The following is a 14,761-nucleotide window of genomic DNA, read 5'->3' as shown; positions in this document are numbered from 1 at the left end:
CATTTTGCGATTTAATGCAATATTTCAGATAAGATGGCAAATTATGTGACAGTGCATTGCACTGGAATTTCAAATTGCAATATTAAAGTGGGTATGAAGAAGACTTGGGCAAGATTGATAAGATTGTCCGTGCGTAGAAGACATTGACGACAAAGTCAACAGGATTAGGTTAGGTTAGGTTGAAAAGAGGGTGCAGATATTGATGCGCCCCTTGCCAATATGGACATACACCTAAGCCTAATCGGCTTCTTGTGCGCTCTAAAAACTATAAAGTAACCTCGTAAAAGAAAGTTTTTAAGTTAGGAATTCCGTGCTACTTACAAAATCCCTAAGTTGGTTCATGTCTGGTATTGTGTCTCCATCTAAGTGCCGGTATCTGTTAGACTCGATAGCCGGGCAATGACAAAGGAAATGCTCCAACGTCTTATCATCGTCCCCGAATGCCCTACACATGCTATCACTCACCGCACCGATTTTACATAAGTGAACTTGTAATCCTAATCCCCGTAATGACACCAATAGCTACACTAACCTCCTTCTTGCTTCCTTTCAGTAACAGCCTCGCCTCGCCTTCTCACGATCTGGATCCCCCCATAGGATGTTCGCCGTCCTACCGACCGTTTCGCTGTTCCACGAAGTTGCATGCGCATCCGTCGCCCATTCCCTTAACTCGGACTGCGTCGACCCGAAAGGCATCGAGTTAACCAAGATTATTGACGGCAGTCCTCTGGCTTTCACTGCCAAATAGTCTGACCTTTCATTTCCCCTTACTTCGTTATGGCCCGGCAACCAAATGATGCGGATTATTCCATCCTCAGAGAAGGCGTTAATCTCCTTCTTACACTGCAAGACTGTTCATGACCTCACCGTCCTGGTTGTTATTGCCCTTATGGCAATTTTACCGTCGGTAAAGGTGTTCATACACGACGTCCTCGCGTTAGCACCACATCACTTCACGCATTCCGTGATCGACCGGATCTCTGCCTGCAGGGCTGTATTATGGTCAGGCAGTCTAAACCTCCAGGCCCACTCTGTCCTCTAGCTTTGAGCCATCCGTGTAACATGATCTTCCAGATGGCAATACTAGGGTTCCGTCATTCCAAGACTGTGCCGATGGCAGTAGTGCCTCGCACTCGACTTCAAGTTTCATCTCAGGTATCCGAACGGAAACCTCTTCCCTTCCTTCCAGGTTTCCTATCGTCGCCTCGATTGTACTGCGATGGTATGTGCCGCTTCCATCCTCAATCAATTCTCCCATCGCCTTAAGTCCCATAGCCGCGCTGCCTTAATATGTATGTCAATGTGTCTCAGTACGCTCCTGAATGTGACAATTCCAATTCAGTTTCCTGTCCAAGATCACACCTAGGTATTTTACCTTGTCAGTAATCGAAATCGTCATATTGAGGAAATGTGATGCGTTAAATTGACTCGTCTTCGTCTTCTTCGTGAACAGGCATATTTCAGTCTTTTCTGCGTTAACATTGAGACCTCTGGGTCTAGCCCAGTCAAATGCCATATGCAAGACCCTTTCGGCCCTTCTGCATAGCTCGTTCGGATTCTTACCCCTTAGAAGTATTACAACATCGTTTGCATAGCAGACGGGTTTAAATTCCTCCTCAGTCCGCATCCGTAATAGGTCATTTATGGTGATCACTCATAGGAGTGGCGATAAAATGCCCCCCTGTGGCGTGCCTTGTGCCACTTTCCCCTTATATTTATGCCATGAGACACACAATTTATACACCTTGGATAGCCGGGATGATTCGCAATATTGGAAAAGCTTATTGGGATGTGTTTTACACACGGTTCAAGAAACACAATAAAATTATCAGGGCTACAAAATGTGCCGCCTGAAAGCTTTTCTGCGAACAGTTCCATAGCGTAAATAACACCGCCTAGATGAAAATGTTTCTCGCAAAAATCCATGTCCATGTCCAATTAGAAACGACAAGGGAGTAAGAGCGGAGACTACGGAGGACATGTTGAGGCTTTTGATGAAAACACATTTTCCACAGGAACCGAGGGGACTTACGGAGACACCGGAATTTTGGAATAATGAGGTTGATCGAAGGCTTATTATAAAAGAAGCCTTGAGGAGCTTCCAACCATTTTAGTAATTTAGTAATTAGGCATATTACCAGCGTTAATACAGAGGAAGGCGTCTATCTGGGTAAGTTATGCGACACCAAAGGTTTACAGACCTTTTCTTCTACTCAAAACCATGGAACTTATAGTGGATACCATGATAAAGAGTAGGACATCCAACGAACTGCTCAAATGCCTATATCAAAGGGAAGGTTAGTGGAGACTGCCCTGTTCGAGGTTGTGCATAAAATAGAAGAATTCTTCAATGTCAAGACTTATAATTGCAAATTTACGCATCAACATTTCATTAAGGAACAGAGGCAAACTTTTCTCATATCAATGATGATGATGCGGTCCGATTCATGTTTCAAGCTCAATGATAAGGGGCCTCTTTTTTATAAGCGAGTCCGAACGGCGTGCCGCAATATTACACCACTTTGGAGTGAGGCTTTAAAAGGCTGTCATACCATTTTTAAACCCACTACCGTAGGATAGGGGGTATATTCATTTAGTCATTCCATTTGCAACACATCGAAATATCAATTTCCGACCCTACAAAGTATATATATTTCGGATCATCGTAATCTTCTAAGACGATTTAACAATGTCCGTGTGTCTGTCTGTACGTCTGTTGTAATCACTCTAGAGCCTTCAAAAATTGAGATATTGAGCTGTAATTTGGCACAGATACGTCTTTTTGATGCACGCTGGTTAAGTTCTTGAACGGGCCAAATGGGACTATATTTGGATATAACCGCTATAGAGACAGATCTGCCCTTAAAGGGTCTAATGCCCATAAATACTTTATTTTTTATCCGATTTCGTTGAAATTTGAAACAGCAGCTTAAGGCTTCCCGACATTTGACTTAAATATGGTTCATATCGGACTATATCTAGATATAGTTGCCATATAGACCGATCACCCGATTAAGGGTCTGAAGCCCATAAAGGCTTTATTTATTACGCAATTTCGCTGAAATTTGAAACAGTGAGTTGTTTTGAGCCTCCCGATATCCGAGTTCGGACTATATTCAGATATAGCTGCCATATACACCGATCTGCCGATTAAGGATCTGAAGCCCATAAAAACTTTATTTTTTAACAGATTTCGCTGAAATTTGAAACGGTGAGTAGTTTTAGGCCTCCCGACATAGGTTCCAAATATGGTCCAGATCGGACTATTTTTGGATATAGCCGTCATATAGACCGATGTGCCTATAAAGGGCATGAAGCAGATAAAAGCTTTATTTATTACCCGATTTCGCTAAAATTTGAAACAGTGGGTAATTTTAAACCTCCCGCCATCTGACCTAAATATGGATTAAATCGGAGTGTATTTAGGTATAGCTGCCACATAGACCGATCTCCAAATAAAGGGTCTGAAGCCCATTAAAGCATAATTTTTTAACAGATTTCGCTGAAATTTTAAACAGTGAGTAGTTTTAGGTCTCCCAACATAGGACCCAAATATGGTTCAGATTGGACTTTATTCAGATATAGCTGTCATATAGACCAATCTACCGATAAGGAGTCTGAAGCCCATAAAAGCATAATTTTTTACAGATTTCGCTGAAATTTGAAACTGTGGGTAGTTTTAGGTCTCCCAACATCCGTAGCAAATATGGTTCGGATAGGACTATATTTAGATATAGCTGCCATACAGACCGATCTCCTGATAAAGAGTATGAAGCCCGTAAAGATCGGACTGTATTTGGCTGTCATATAGACCGATATGGCGATTAAGGGTCTGAAGCTCATAAAAACTTTATTTATCAACCAATTTTGTTGAAATTTCAAATACAAAATTCAACAGTGACTTATATTTATTAGTGATGTCCATGCCCAATTTGGGTGCATAAGTTATTCACTTTTCAGCGGATTGTGACGAAAGGGGGTTTACATATATACCCGAGGTGATGGGTATCCAAAGTTCGGCCCGGCCGAACTTAATGCCTTTTTACCTGATTTCAAATGGCATGTTTCTAACAAATGTGGCCAAAATTGGGAACCACCGCTGACATTTTTTCTGATGTTCTCGCTAGGATTCGAACACACGCGTTCAGAGTCATAGGCAGACATGCTAACCTCTGCGCCACGGTGGCCCCCACGACTTTCACATTGGCCGTATGGATTGACATTGAGGGGGCTTTGAGCAATGTGCGGACTGGCACACTGATACACTCCTTACGGGGTGAACAGGGTCCTTAAAGACAGGATAAACCACATGCTAAGGAACAGGTGGATAAATTGTGGATCTCATGACAGAGCATCCCACAGGGGGTGGGCATTTTAATACCACTCCTATGGGTGATCACCATAAATAACTTATTAAGGATACTGATTGAGGTGGGATTTGAACCTTAGTTATAATACTTCTAAGGGGTAAGAATTTGAATCAGCTATTAAGAAGTGCCGAAAGGGTTTTGGAGATAGCGTATAACTGGAGATAGAAGACTAAAATCTGCCTGTTCACGAGAAAGACAAAAGTGAGCCAATTTGACGCACCACGTTTCCTCAATAGAACAATTTCGATGTCTGACAAGGTCAAATACTTAGGAGTCTTCTTGGACAGGAAACTGAATTGGAAGTGTCACACTCAAGAGCGTACCGAAAATGCTCACAGTAGTAGAGCTGGCAAAATATCGATGACACTATCGATACCATCGGTATTTTATTCTTTGTCCGAATATCGATTGATATTTTTCCTATCGATACTATCGACTAAGTTTAATTGTTTGCGAATTTGAACAACAATTAGCTATCCGACACTGAACGCATCCTGTGAGATACATTGCGCCTATAGAGGGCGCAATTTTCATCCCATTGGGCTATAATTTTGTGTTATGATTTCTCTCATGACTTCCAAATGATATTTCTTCTATATAAATCGATCTTTTGATTTTTACTTCTCATTTTTGTTTAAAATGTAGGTGAGGTGAAATTAACAAAAATATCGATATTTATTATTAGAAATATCGAATGTAGCGATTATCGATAGTTTGCCAGCACGGCCGCAGGTTCGAAATAGGGTCTGAATCCAAATATAGTCCTCCGGCTTTACGATCATCGTAGCGCACAGGTTACTAAATCCGCCTATGGCGCTGAACGCCAGGTCACAAATCCTGACGAGAACAACAGAGAAAAATACGGATGGTTCCAAACTAGACAACCAGGTGGGCTTTGGGCTGTACTCTACAGATCTAAAACTGGTCATATCGAAAAGGTTACCCGACCACTGCAGTATCAAGTGTATCAAGCGGAGATCCTGGCAATTAAGGAAGTGGTGGAATGTCTTGGATATAATATCACACCAACAACTGGCATAAATATATTCTCAGACAGCCAGGCAGCCATTAAATCCCTGGACAACGTATTTCTGAACACAAAAACCACCCTCGAATGCCGCACATCTCTCAACGAGATGGCTGAACAGTTCAAAATTCACCTGTTCTGGGTGACGGGCCACAGAGATATCTTGGGTATGCCTTTAGCGACCTGTAAGCTAAGTTTTCAGAACCAGACCCGAAGGACAACGAATGTTAGATGGTCACAAAGAGAGGGCTGTGAGCGTTCCAAAACTATATGACCTTATCTAAAATGAAGTGGTCTAGCGTCTCCGTCATGACAGGTCACTGTCTTATCGGAAAACATGCTGACAGACTGAAGGTTGCCAGCAACTACTTTTGCAAAAGCTGTGAGGACATCGAAGAAGAAGAGACTATAGAACACCTTCTGTGAGTGTCCCGCACTAGCAGGCAGAATAAGTTCCACTTTAGGTTCTAATTTCTTTGAGACCCTTACTGATTTAGTGGATGTTAACATTTGCAAGTTGTTGGGCTTTTTAAAGCGATCTGGATCACAATGGACGAAAACGTCTAAGTGAGTCCGTGTGCTCAAATGGGGAAACTGGACTTTGGAATTCGAGAACTAAAGGGGGACTATTACTTATGTTTAATGCCAGTAGGGATTGATCTGTCCAATTGGTCCATGATCTGATATAGCTCCCACATAAAATCTCCTAATTACACTCCTTTAATCTGATATAGCTCCCATATAAATCTGTCTCCCGATTATACTTCTTCAGCATCACAGGGTCACAATTCTCATACGATTTGGCGTGACATCCAATATTTCTGTCAAGTATGATTTGTATTAGCCGATGTTGTTGTTGTAGCAGTGTGTTCTATCTTTCGTTTGCTTGGTTCTATTGAATATCTTGGAACTCTGCTACTAAGATAGGATGTGTCCAAAGGGATCAGGGTCTTTGTCGAGTGGGTTTGACTGGACAGTTAAATAGGTGACGTGTGTCTTGTGGTCTCAAGTCACAATTAGGACACACATCTTGCACGTTGGCATCAATCCTTGGTCTGTAGGAGTAGAGGCGGCTGCATTTGCCGGAATGTAATTGAACCAAAATTACTGTGGTTTACCGGGGGAGGCAATTTTCCTCCGGTGCGATGAGTGGCGGTCATTCTCCAAGGAGTTCATAATCTCATATTGTTCCATATAAACAGAAATCCCGATTGTGCTACATGAGGAGCCTCTAGAGGGCGCAATTCCTATTCGATTTGGCTAAAATTTCGCACAACGACTTCTGCTTTCCAATATCAATACCAAATATGACCCGAATTCACTCATACACTGATGTAGTTCCTAAATTAATCGATCTCTTTACAGTAAACAATTCTTTTCCAAATATAATACATGGAGATTTCTTGCTCTATCACAGCCTATGAGTATTTGATTGTAATTTTTCTCGTAATGCGTAGTCCCTGATGTTTCAGTGAAGCCTGTGGCAATTGGCCTGTGCTCCTGGCCACCCAAAGACTACTTTTAATCGGAATGTCCATTGATTTAAGTGTGATGTTTACAAAACCAAGTAAATATTTGTACTGTCTGTGTTCCTCAGACAGTTGCCAAGAGTAGCCCGTTTAGGTCGCTAATTAGTTTTTGACACCATGACTCTTTGCATGCATGTCAAACATATTGACAGAAGAGTGTCAATACAGCAATACAAACAAAGAAAAACATTACATAATTTGTTGTAAGAGAAGAAGAAGAAGCCGTAACATTACTGTATTTAAGGTTTATCAAACAAATATGGTGAGCCAGCCGGGCGGTCATCGTTTATATTTTTGGCAAACCAGCACATTCTGCTTTAATGAACTGCAGCGCTGCATGGAATCGGCGCATGCGTACAAACATGGTTGCATTTTGTCATCTTTTGCTGCTTCAATCGAGCTGGGCCATTGATATGCACAGCTCGTATTGACAATTTCAGTAAACAAGGCGCATTTTTTATTAGCAATGCTCTGCAACGTTCCAACTAGCCTTTGCACCAACATACGTTCGATCAATTGATCGATATGAATACAAACAATTATGCAAAAAACAAAAATCAAAATGTCCCAAAAAAGTCGCCCGAAGCCAGCAGAAATTCCATAGCAGGCATCCACCCGCCCCTCTGAGTATCGTACTCAGACAACGAAATCGAAACGAAAACGATTAAAATTAAAAAAAAAAAATATTTGTAATAACCCAAATCCGAGCGAAAACGAAATGAAAAATGCCAACTTCCGTTGTGGTATAAAATCACAATACGTTCCGTGTAATGCTACTAAAACACAACTACACCTAGGAGAACAAACAACACATTCTCGGGATATATAAAAATGAAATTATTCATTGTGCTAGCTTGCAGCTTGGCCATTGTGGCCGCACGGCCGGAGCCTCCGAAAAGCCGCTATGGACACCCTGCCGCACCTCCAGCACCACAAAAGGAATACCTGCCACCCAAACCTGCTGAACAGTATGGCCCGCCACCTACCCAACCACCAGCTCAACCTCTACCCATCTATGGTCCTCCAGCTCCTTTCTATGGACCTCCCGCCGAGACCCTGGTAACCAAAAATGTGTATGTGCATGTGCCACCAGAGGAGCCTGAAGTATATGCTGCCGCTGCTCCCATCCAGACAGCTGTGCCCAAGAAACACTACAAGATCATCTTCATAAAGGCACCCAATCCACCGGCCCCTGTTCGCCAAGTGCTGCCGCCACCTGTGCAAGACGAACACAAGACTTTGGTCTATGTGTTGGTGAAGAAACCCGAAGAGCAACAGCCTTTGATTTTGCCCACACCACAACCGACAGAGCCCAGCAAACCCGAGGTCTATTTCATCAAGTACAAGCAACAAAACAAGCCAGCCGAACAATATGGTCCACCACCGGCTCCTGCCGACCAATATGGACCACCAGCGTCTGAGAAATTCTAGATTTAACATCATCCACCCCCTCTACCAACCCAAAATAAACCAACTCACCTAGTTCTTCGTTTTGTGTAAATATGTATTTTAAACGAATCACATCTAACCTGCTTCAATTATCTTCACCCCATAGTCCCATCTCATTGCAAACACATATGTCTCTGTTAACAGTTAACTCTTAGAACAAACTAAGTTAGTTAACTGAAGATTTCTTGCATTGTGTTGTTATTTAATTTTATATAATTTTTTTTTTTGTGATAGAATAGTGAGTGAGTGATACCTAAGTGTACAACGAATCATTTAAATAAATTATTTTTTTAAATAATATAAAATTTAATATAGGTTTTATTTAGGAATGGATGGATAAGGTGTCATAACAACATCGAAAGTTAATGAAATGTACCATAGATGTTATGGTCTGAGACATGCGTTTGACTGTGACTTTGTGGTTAATCAGAGACTGAAACACCTTGTCTTCAAATTTACTCCGCTGGATGGGAGACTAGTCATAAACCGCTTAAAAGCCAAATTCACTTATATCCGACCAAGGATATATTTTACAAGTGTTAAATAGAACATATGAACGAGTTTGGAGACTTTAATGCCAAGATTGAAAGGGACATTAACTTTGGTCCAATGGTCGAAAAATGTATCCTCCGCTAGGGAATGTCCCATAATGGATTGAGGGGCAACATCGGATTCCAACATCAGATTCCAACATCGTTCTATTTACAAGGCCACATGGTTGTCTCCTGAATGAAGAAGTGAGAAACGAAATCGATCACGATGGAATAAATGGAAGACATACTTATCGATTTGGTATCTCGCCTATTTTCTAGCGTGTTCGACGTACGATCAATATGGGGAGCGAACATCGGTTTGTATTAATACCCTGTTGCAGCGAAAGTTGGCATTCCTCTAAGCGTAGCGAGAAACTAGACGTTGAAAAGCTACAAACGCAACAGACGGCAACGGCAGCCACACTAGTCCGGATGAACTCTTTGTAGCTGCCTGAAGAACAACAAGGCAGTAGGAGCCCATGTGTTGCCGCTTGAACAAGCGACATCTCTTTGGGGAGAAGTTTTTACATGGCAAAGTTCCTCACAAATGTCGCCAGCATAGGGAGGGGATAACCACCGCTGAAAATTTTTTCCTGATGTTCTGCCAGGATTCGAACCCAGGCGTTCAGTGTCAAAGGCGGACATGCTAACCTCCGCGCTACGGTGACCTCCGTTTTCACTATTCTTTTATTTCTCAGAGTAATCCTTATAGTATTCCGGTTGCAGGTTACGGCCCAGCGCCCCAATCGCATAGGTTATGTGGGATCCACTTGCTCCAAGATCCGACAAACGCCTCAAGTCGCCCTTATCATGGGGGAGACTTATGGTATGCGTTCTTCTAGGCAGATTGCGCAGACAAGCTGAAGCATTCGACTTATCGTCGTGTCGCCTCTGGTCTTAAATAGTTCAGCGGGCAACTCGTCGACTCCTGCTGCCTTGTTGTTCTTCAGTCTGGTCACAACTACTTGGACCTCCTTCTGACTAGGAGGTAAACATTCTGTACAATTATCAGTAATTGAGAAGGTAGGCGTTGATTTGTCCTTCTCGGGTTTTGCATCTCCCCCATTGTTAAAAATTAAAACATATTTATAAATTATTTTATCATTCGCATAGTTCATTTTATTACACTTAGTGGTTGGTTTCAAATGTTTGATCTTATAAACTACTCTCGTACGCAGTTGCTACCATTTTTATTATTTTATTCATTTTGTTTTTCTCATCTTTTTAGATTAAATAATCTCATGTGTTTAACATTTAAATTCATAATTTATGTTTTATTTCGCAATATCAACTAAAACTGAATAGGTATTTTTTGTTGTTGTTTTTTTTATATATCATTATTTTTTTTTAAAACTAATATATTTTGCATTAGTTCTTTTTTGGTTTTAGTTTTGTTCTTTGGTTAGATTAAAAATTATTTTTTGTTTTGTGTTTGGTTTTGTGTTTTACTTTTTCCTTCATAAATGTATAGTTTGTAGGTATTTTCCTTGTTTTTTGTGATTTTTTTTTTTAATTTTTTTTGTTTAAATATATATATATTTCTGTTGTTGTTATATCATTATAATAATTAAATGTCTTTTTTCAATAACTCAGTTCTTTGCGCATTTTTAGTGCTTATAGGTTGATTTGGTTTTTGTCTTGTTCTTCTGCCATTTCTAGCAAAAACAAAAATAAGAAAAAAAACAGCTGTAAAATTAAATTATTTTTTGTGGTAAATGTTTTCTTCTTCAAACATTTGCCATGTTTTATTTTAGTCCTATGCAGTGCAATTCAGATGTTGTGTAAAGAATTGCAGAGCAATGTTTTCCTAGATAGTTATCGATATCATGCGATAACTGATGATAATAACTCATATGCCCTGTATGGTACTAAAATTTAATACAGCAATTGTTAAATCATACTGAACTACTACGTCAAGTGTGTGTGTTTGTGTTAACATTTAAAATTTTTGCTATCTATATTTAAGATTTTAGAGGCTATGGAGACTTTCTAGTGAATGTAACCGAAAATGGGTGTTGGATATACTTTATTTTATAAATGGTGAAAGTTGATTTGGACAAGATCAAGATTTGAAAAACGATAAGGGTAGTTACATATTCTTTTTCAGAAAAGGATTTTTATGATACATATATGGTTGATTATTGTATGTTGTATTTTGTATGGATCATGGTCCAATGAAACATAAAGCAAAGTTAAACCATCAAAATAATAACTGCGTTTTTATTGCTCTAGAGAGATGTATTCCTTGGAAATTTGCCCATAAACATTCCATTAAAGAAAAGGGGCAAAGTTTAAATACTTTGCCCCTGTTCCTCTTTAGCTCTATTAAGTTCTATTCTGCAGTTTATCAATAGCTGTCAAACTATATGAAGTGGTAGTTAATTTTCCGCTTCTCCTAACTTGATCTCAAAGTGATTAGTTCAACAGGATATTATTCAGCTTACGACCACATTGGCCTCCCATAACATCCCATTGTGACTGTCTTCAAGCATTGGTCAATAAGTACTCTACGAAACTCATTCTGGATCCTTTAGGCATGCAAAACCAAGACTTAATCGAGAAATGTCAGTTCTTCTTGGGTTGGACCACATTGGTCTCCCACAACATCCACAACCCACAAAAGCGACTGTCTTCAAGCATTGGTCAATAAGTACTCTACGAAACTCATCCTGGATGCTTTATGCATACAAAACCAAGACTTAATCGTGAAGAAATGGCAGTTCTTCCACAGGGAGGAAAAAAACTAAGGAACTATTCTTGTGGTGGGTCTTTATCAATATTTCATGATCTGGCTAAAACTAAAGGTAAGACATTCTATGTATTGAAGGATGTCTCTTTTAAGATTGGCAACACTATGATAAGCGAATATTGACATCATGATACAACAGATAGTGCCTTGGTGAAAAGGAGAGACATTCTAAAGCTCACAAAAGCTATGGCCTTTAAATATTAATGTGTAAGTTTGCGACGGAAACTTAGACACCCTAAGATGTGTCACACTACAACACGCCATTCCTACTCGGCTTTAAAAAAGGAGGCCCCTTATCATTGAGTCGGGCAGCACTCATTCAATATGAAAGAAGTTTGTCCCTTTTCGTTAATGGAATGTTCATGGGTAAAATTTTAATTTTTAATCCTATTCAGTGCAAATAAAAACACAGCGATTATTGTGGTTGTCTTAATTAAGAAGTTATGTATAAGGAAGATGATTTTGGAAAAAAGGAAATCGTTTTACTTTTTACTATTATGAAATTTTCTTAGATTTTTTTCTTATGTTTTATTTATTTCCACTAAGTGAGGTGATGATAAAGTGTCATTTAATGTTCTATGGTATAATGGAAGTAAAAATCTTTCCACTGAGGCATCCTGAAATTAAATCACAGAATTCTACATCATCTAAGATGAAAATAACATTTAACATAAACTATTTGCATGGTAATTCATTTAAACCTATTTTAAGAGTAACATTTGTTGTGTTTTATGAAATCGAATCGAAATCGAATTAAGTAAAAGGATAAGTTGTACAATAAATCGAATATAGAAAATATAGGTCGATTATGGATGGCAACCCAACTTCAGTTGTGTTGCCAATGGGTAAATTTGTTGCATTGAATTTCATACTTTTTTACAATTTATTTATTAGTTCAACGTTCAAAACAAGGATATCGAAGAAACTGACAAACATTTTTACTTTATACTAATTTTTATTTCATGTTTTTATTTTCTGGCAACACAGCTGATGTTGAGTTGCTATCCATAATCGACCTCATAATGTTCAACAAATAAAGTCAGGGTTTCCTACATGACGAAACAATTAAAGGTGGTCTCATTTGTACAATAACCGGAAATCCCTCTTGGCATCAAGATCTCATTTGAAAATTAGCATGGTTCCTAATAAAATAAGATAAACTTGCCCTCGTGTCTATACGTGTGCAAGTAAAAGAGAGCAAGAGAAACACAAACAAAAACACAAAAAACGGGGTAGTACCGTCAAACTGGCCGACCTTTTTTCAGCTGTTCGCGTGAGACCACCTTTATTAATCCACCGTGGGTTCACTAATAGTCACCTGCGCCAAAACGAAATGTGTAAGGGCGCATGGCCATTCAGAATGTCAAAATTAACCGATTAGAGAAATGAGAGAAAACGTAAACAACCAAAGTATGAAGAATTGAAAATCTTATTGGCAAGTACTGTCAAAAATTAAATAAATTGTTCGCTTTCTGCCAACTTATTTTCTGAATCCTATGTTATGAATGTTTTGTGTTTGACATTGTGAGCCAACAGTTGTCATCGAAACATGATTTTACTTTTAGTGTCCGTTGTGGTTTATATAAAGCTTTTTATATTTAGTTATCCCATCAATATATATTCTGAACCATTTTCGATAACAACCGATAAATCCCAACCGTTAAGCGAGTTTTAACATAGATTTTGATAAAAAAATATCAATTTTAACAGAATCAATTAAATTCAATTAAATAATTAACATTTCAATAGAAAGTTGAAAGTGAAGTCTTGTATAGTATGGATAACTTTGGGTATTCAAAAAAATAATAATAAAAATTTTCATGATAAATTTAAAGGTTTCTTGGAAAAAAAACAACCAAAACTAAATTTTAATGCATTTTTTTACATGTATGAATGGAAATGCTTAATAATACATTGTTTCTGTTATGTTAAATCTGAAAGTACTTGTTTTAGACTACAAAACAAATTAACGGGGGGTTTCATATACTCAAATAATGTTTTTTTTTACCAAATACTTATTTTTTAGTTTTTGGGGTTTAGTTAGTCTTAAAACAAATAACATCTACTAATCGCCAAGTGAATTTAATTCAATTTAATTTAGACGTACATAGTATGTGTCTAGTGAAAATGTTAATTGTTACTTAAAATACAATATGACACAACTCAAAATTATATACATAGGTATTTTCAATTTTCATTAAAAGCTCTATCAAAATCTTATTTTCGAGGTGAAATTAAAGAAAGAAGTTGCGGAAGCTATTTATTTTCAAAATGAGAGACCTTATTTATCTGTCATGCCGTACAAGTCATAGAAAAAAGCCACATCCAGAATATCAGGCATATCGAGTAATAATTGCACCCTCAAGAGGCTCAGAAAGTCATATTGGGAGATCGGTTTATATGGCGGCAATATCAGGTTTTGAACCGATTAAGACCATACTCGGCACAGTTGTTGGAGGTCATATAAAAACAACATGTGCAAAATTTCAACCAAATTGGATAACAATTACGTCCTCTAGTGGCTCAAGAAGTCTAATCGGGAGATCGGTTTATGTAGCAGCTATATCAAGTTGTGAACTGATTTAGGCCATACTTAGCACATTCGTTGGAAGTCATAACAAAAAACTTCATACTAAATTTCACCCAAATCGGATAAAAATTGCTCCCTCTAGAGGCTCAAGAAGTCTAATCGGGAGATCGGTTTATATGGCGGCTATATCAGGTTGAGGACCGATTTGGACCATACTCTGCACAGTTGTTGGAAGTCGTCACAAAACACCTCAAGCAAAATATCAGCCAAATCGGATAAGAAGTGCACCCTTTAGAAGCTCAAGATATGTAATCGGGAGATCGGTTTATATGGCCTCCAAATCAGGTTTTAGAGAGATTTGGACCATACTTTACACAAATGTTGAAAGTCATAACAAACTACTTCATACAAAATTTCAGCCAAATCGGATAAAAATTGCGCCCTCTAGAGGCTGAAGAAGTCTTATAATGACGGCTATATCAGGTTAAAGACAAATTTGTACCATACTTTGCATAAATGTTTAAAGTCATACCAAAACGACAAGTGCCAAATTTCAACGTAATTGGATAACAAT

The 14,761-nt window shown here is 38.8% G+C and overlaps 1 protein-coding gene across 1 annotated transcript; it reads left to right on the top strand.

Annotated features, from left to right (window-relative positions):
- Window positions 1-7,276: 7,276 nt before the first annotated feature.
- Window positions 7,277-8,657, top strand: LOC106085636 (uncharacterized). The gene has a single exon (XM_013249955.2). The coding sequence runs from the start codon at window positions 7,758-7,760 to the stop codon at window positions 8,355-8,357; it is 600 nt and encodes a 199-aa protein (XP_013105409.2). The 5' UTR covers window positions 7,277-7,757; the 3' UTR covers window positions 8,358-8,657.
- Window positions 8,658-14,761: the final 6,104 nt, after the last annotated feature.

Source organism: Stomoxys calcitrans, chromosome 5, assembly GCF_963082655.1.
Source record: "Stomoxys calcitrans chromosome 5, idStoCalc2.1, whole genome shotgun sequence".
Lineage (NCBI taxonomy): Eukaryota > Metazoa > Arthropoda > Insecta > Diptera > Muscidae > Stomoxys > Stomoxys calcitrans.
Note: the sequence above shows the minus strand (reverse complement) of the source record. Positions and strands in the feature narration are given on the sequence as shown.

Bases quoted from the DNA above. Each gene is read 5' to 3' on its own strand.
- LOC106085636 (XM_013249955.2), top strand. From the start codon at position 7,758: ATGAAATTATTCATTGTGCTAGCTTGCAGCTTGGCCATTGTGGCCGCA.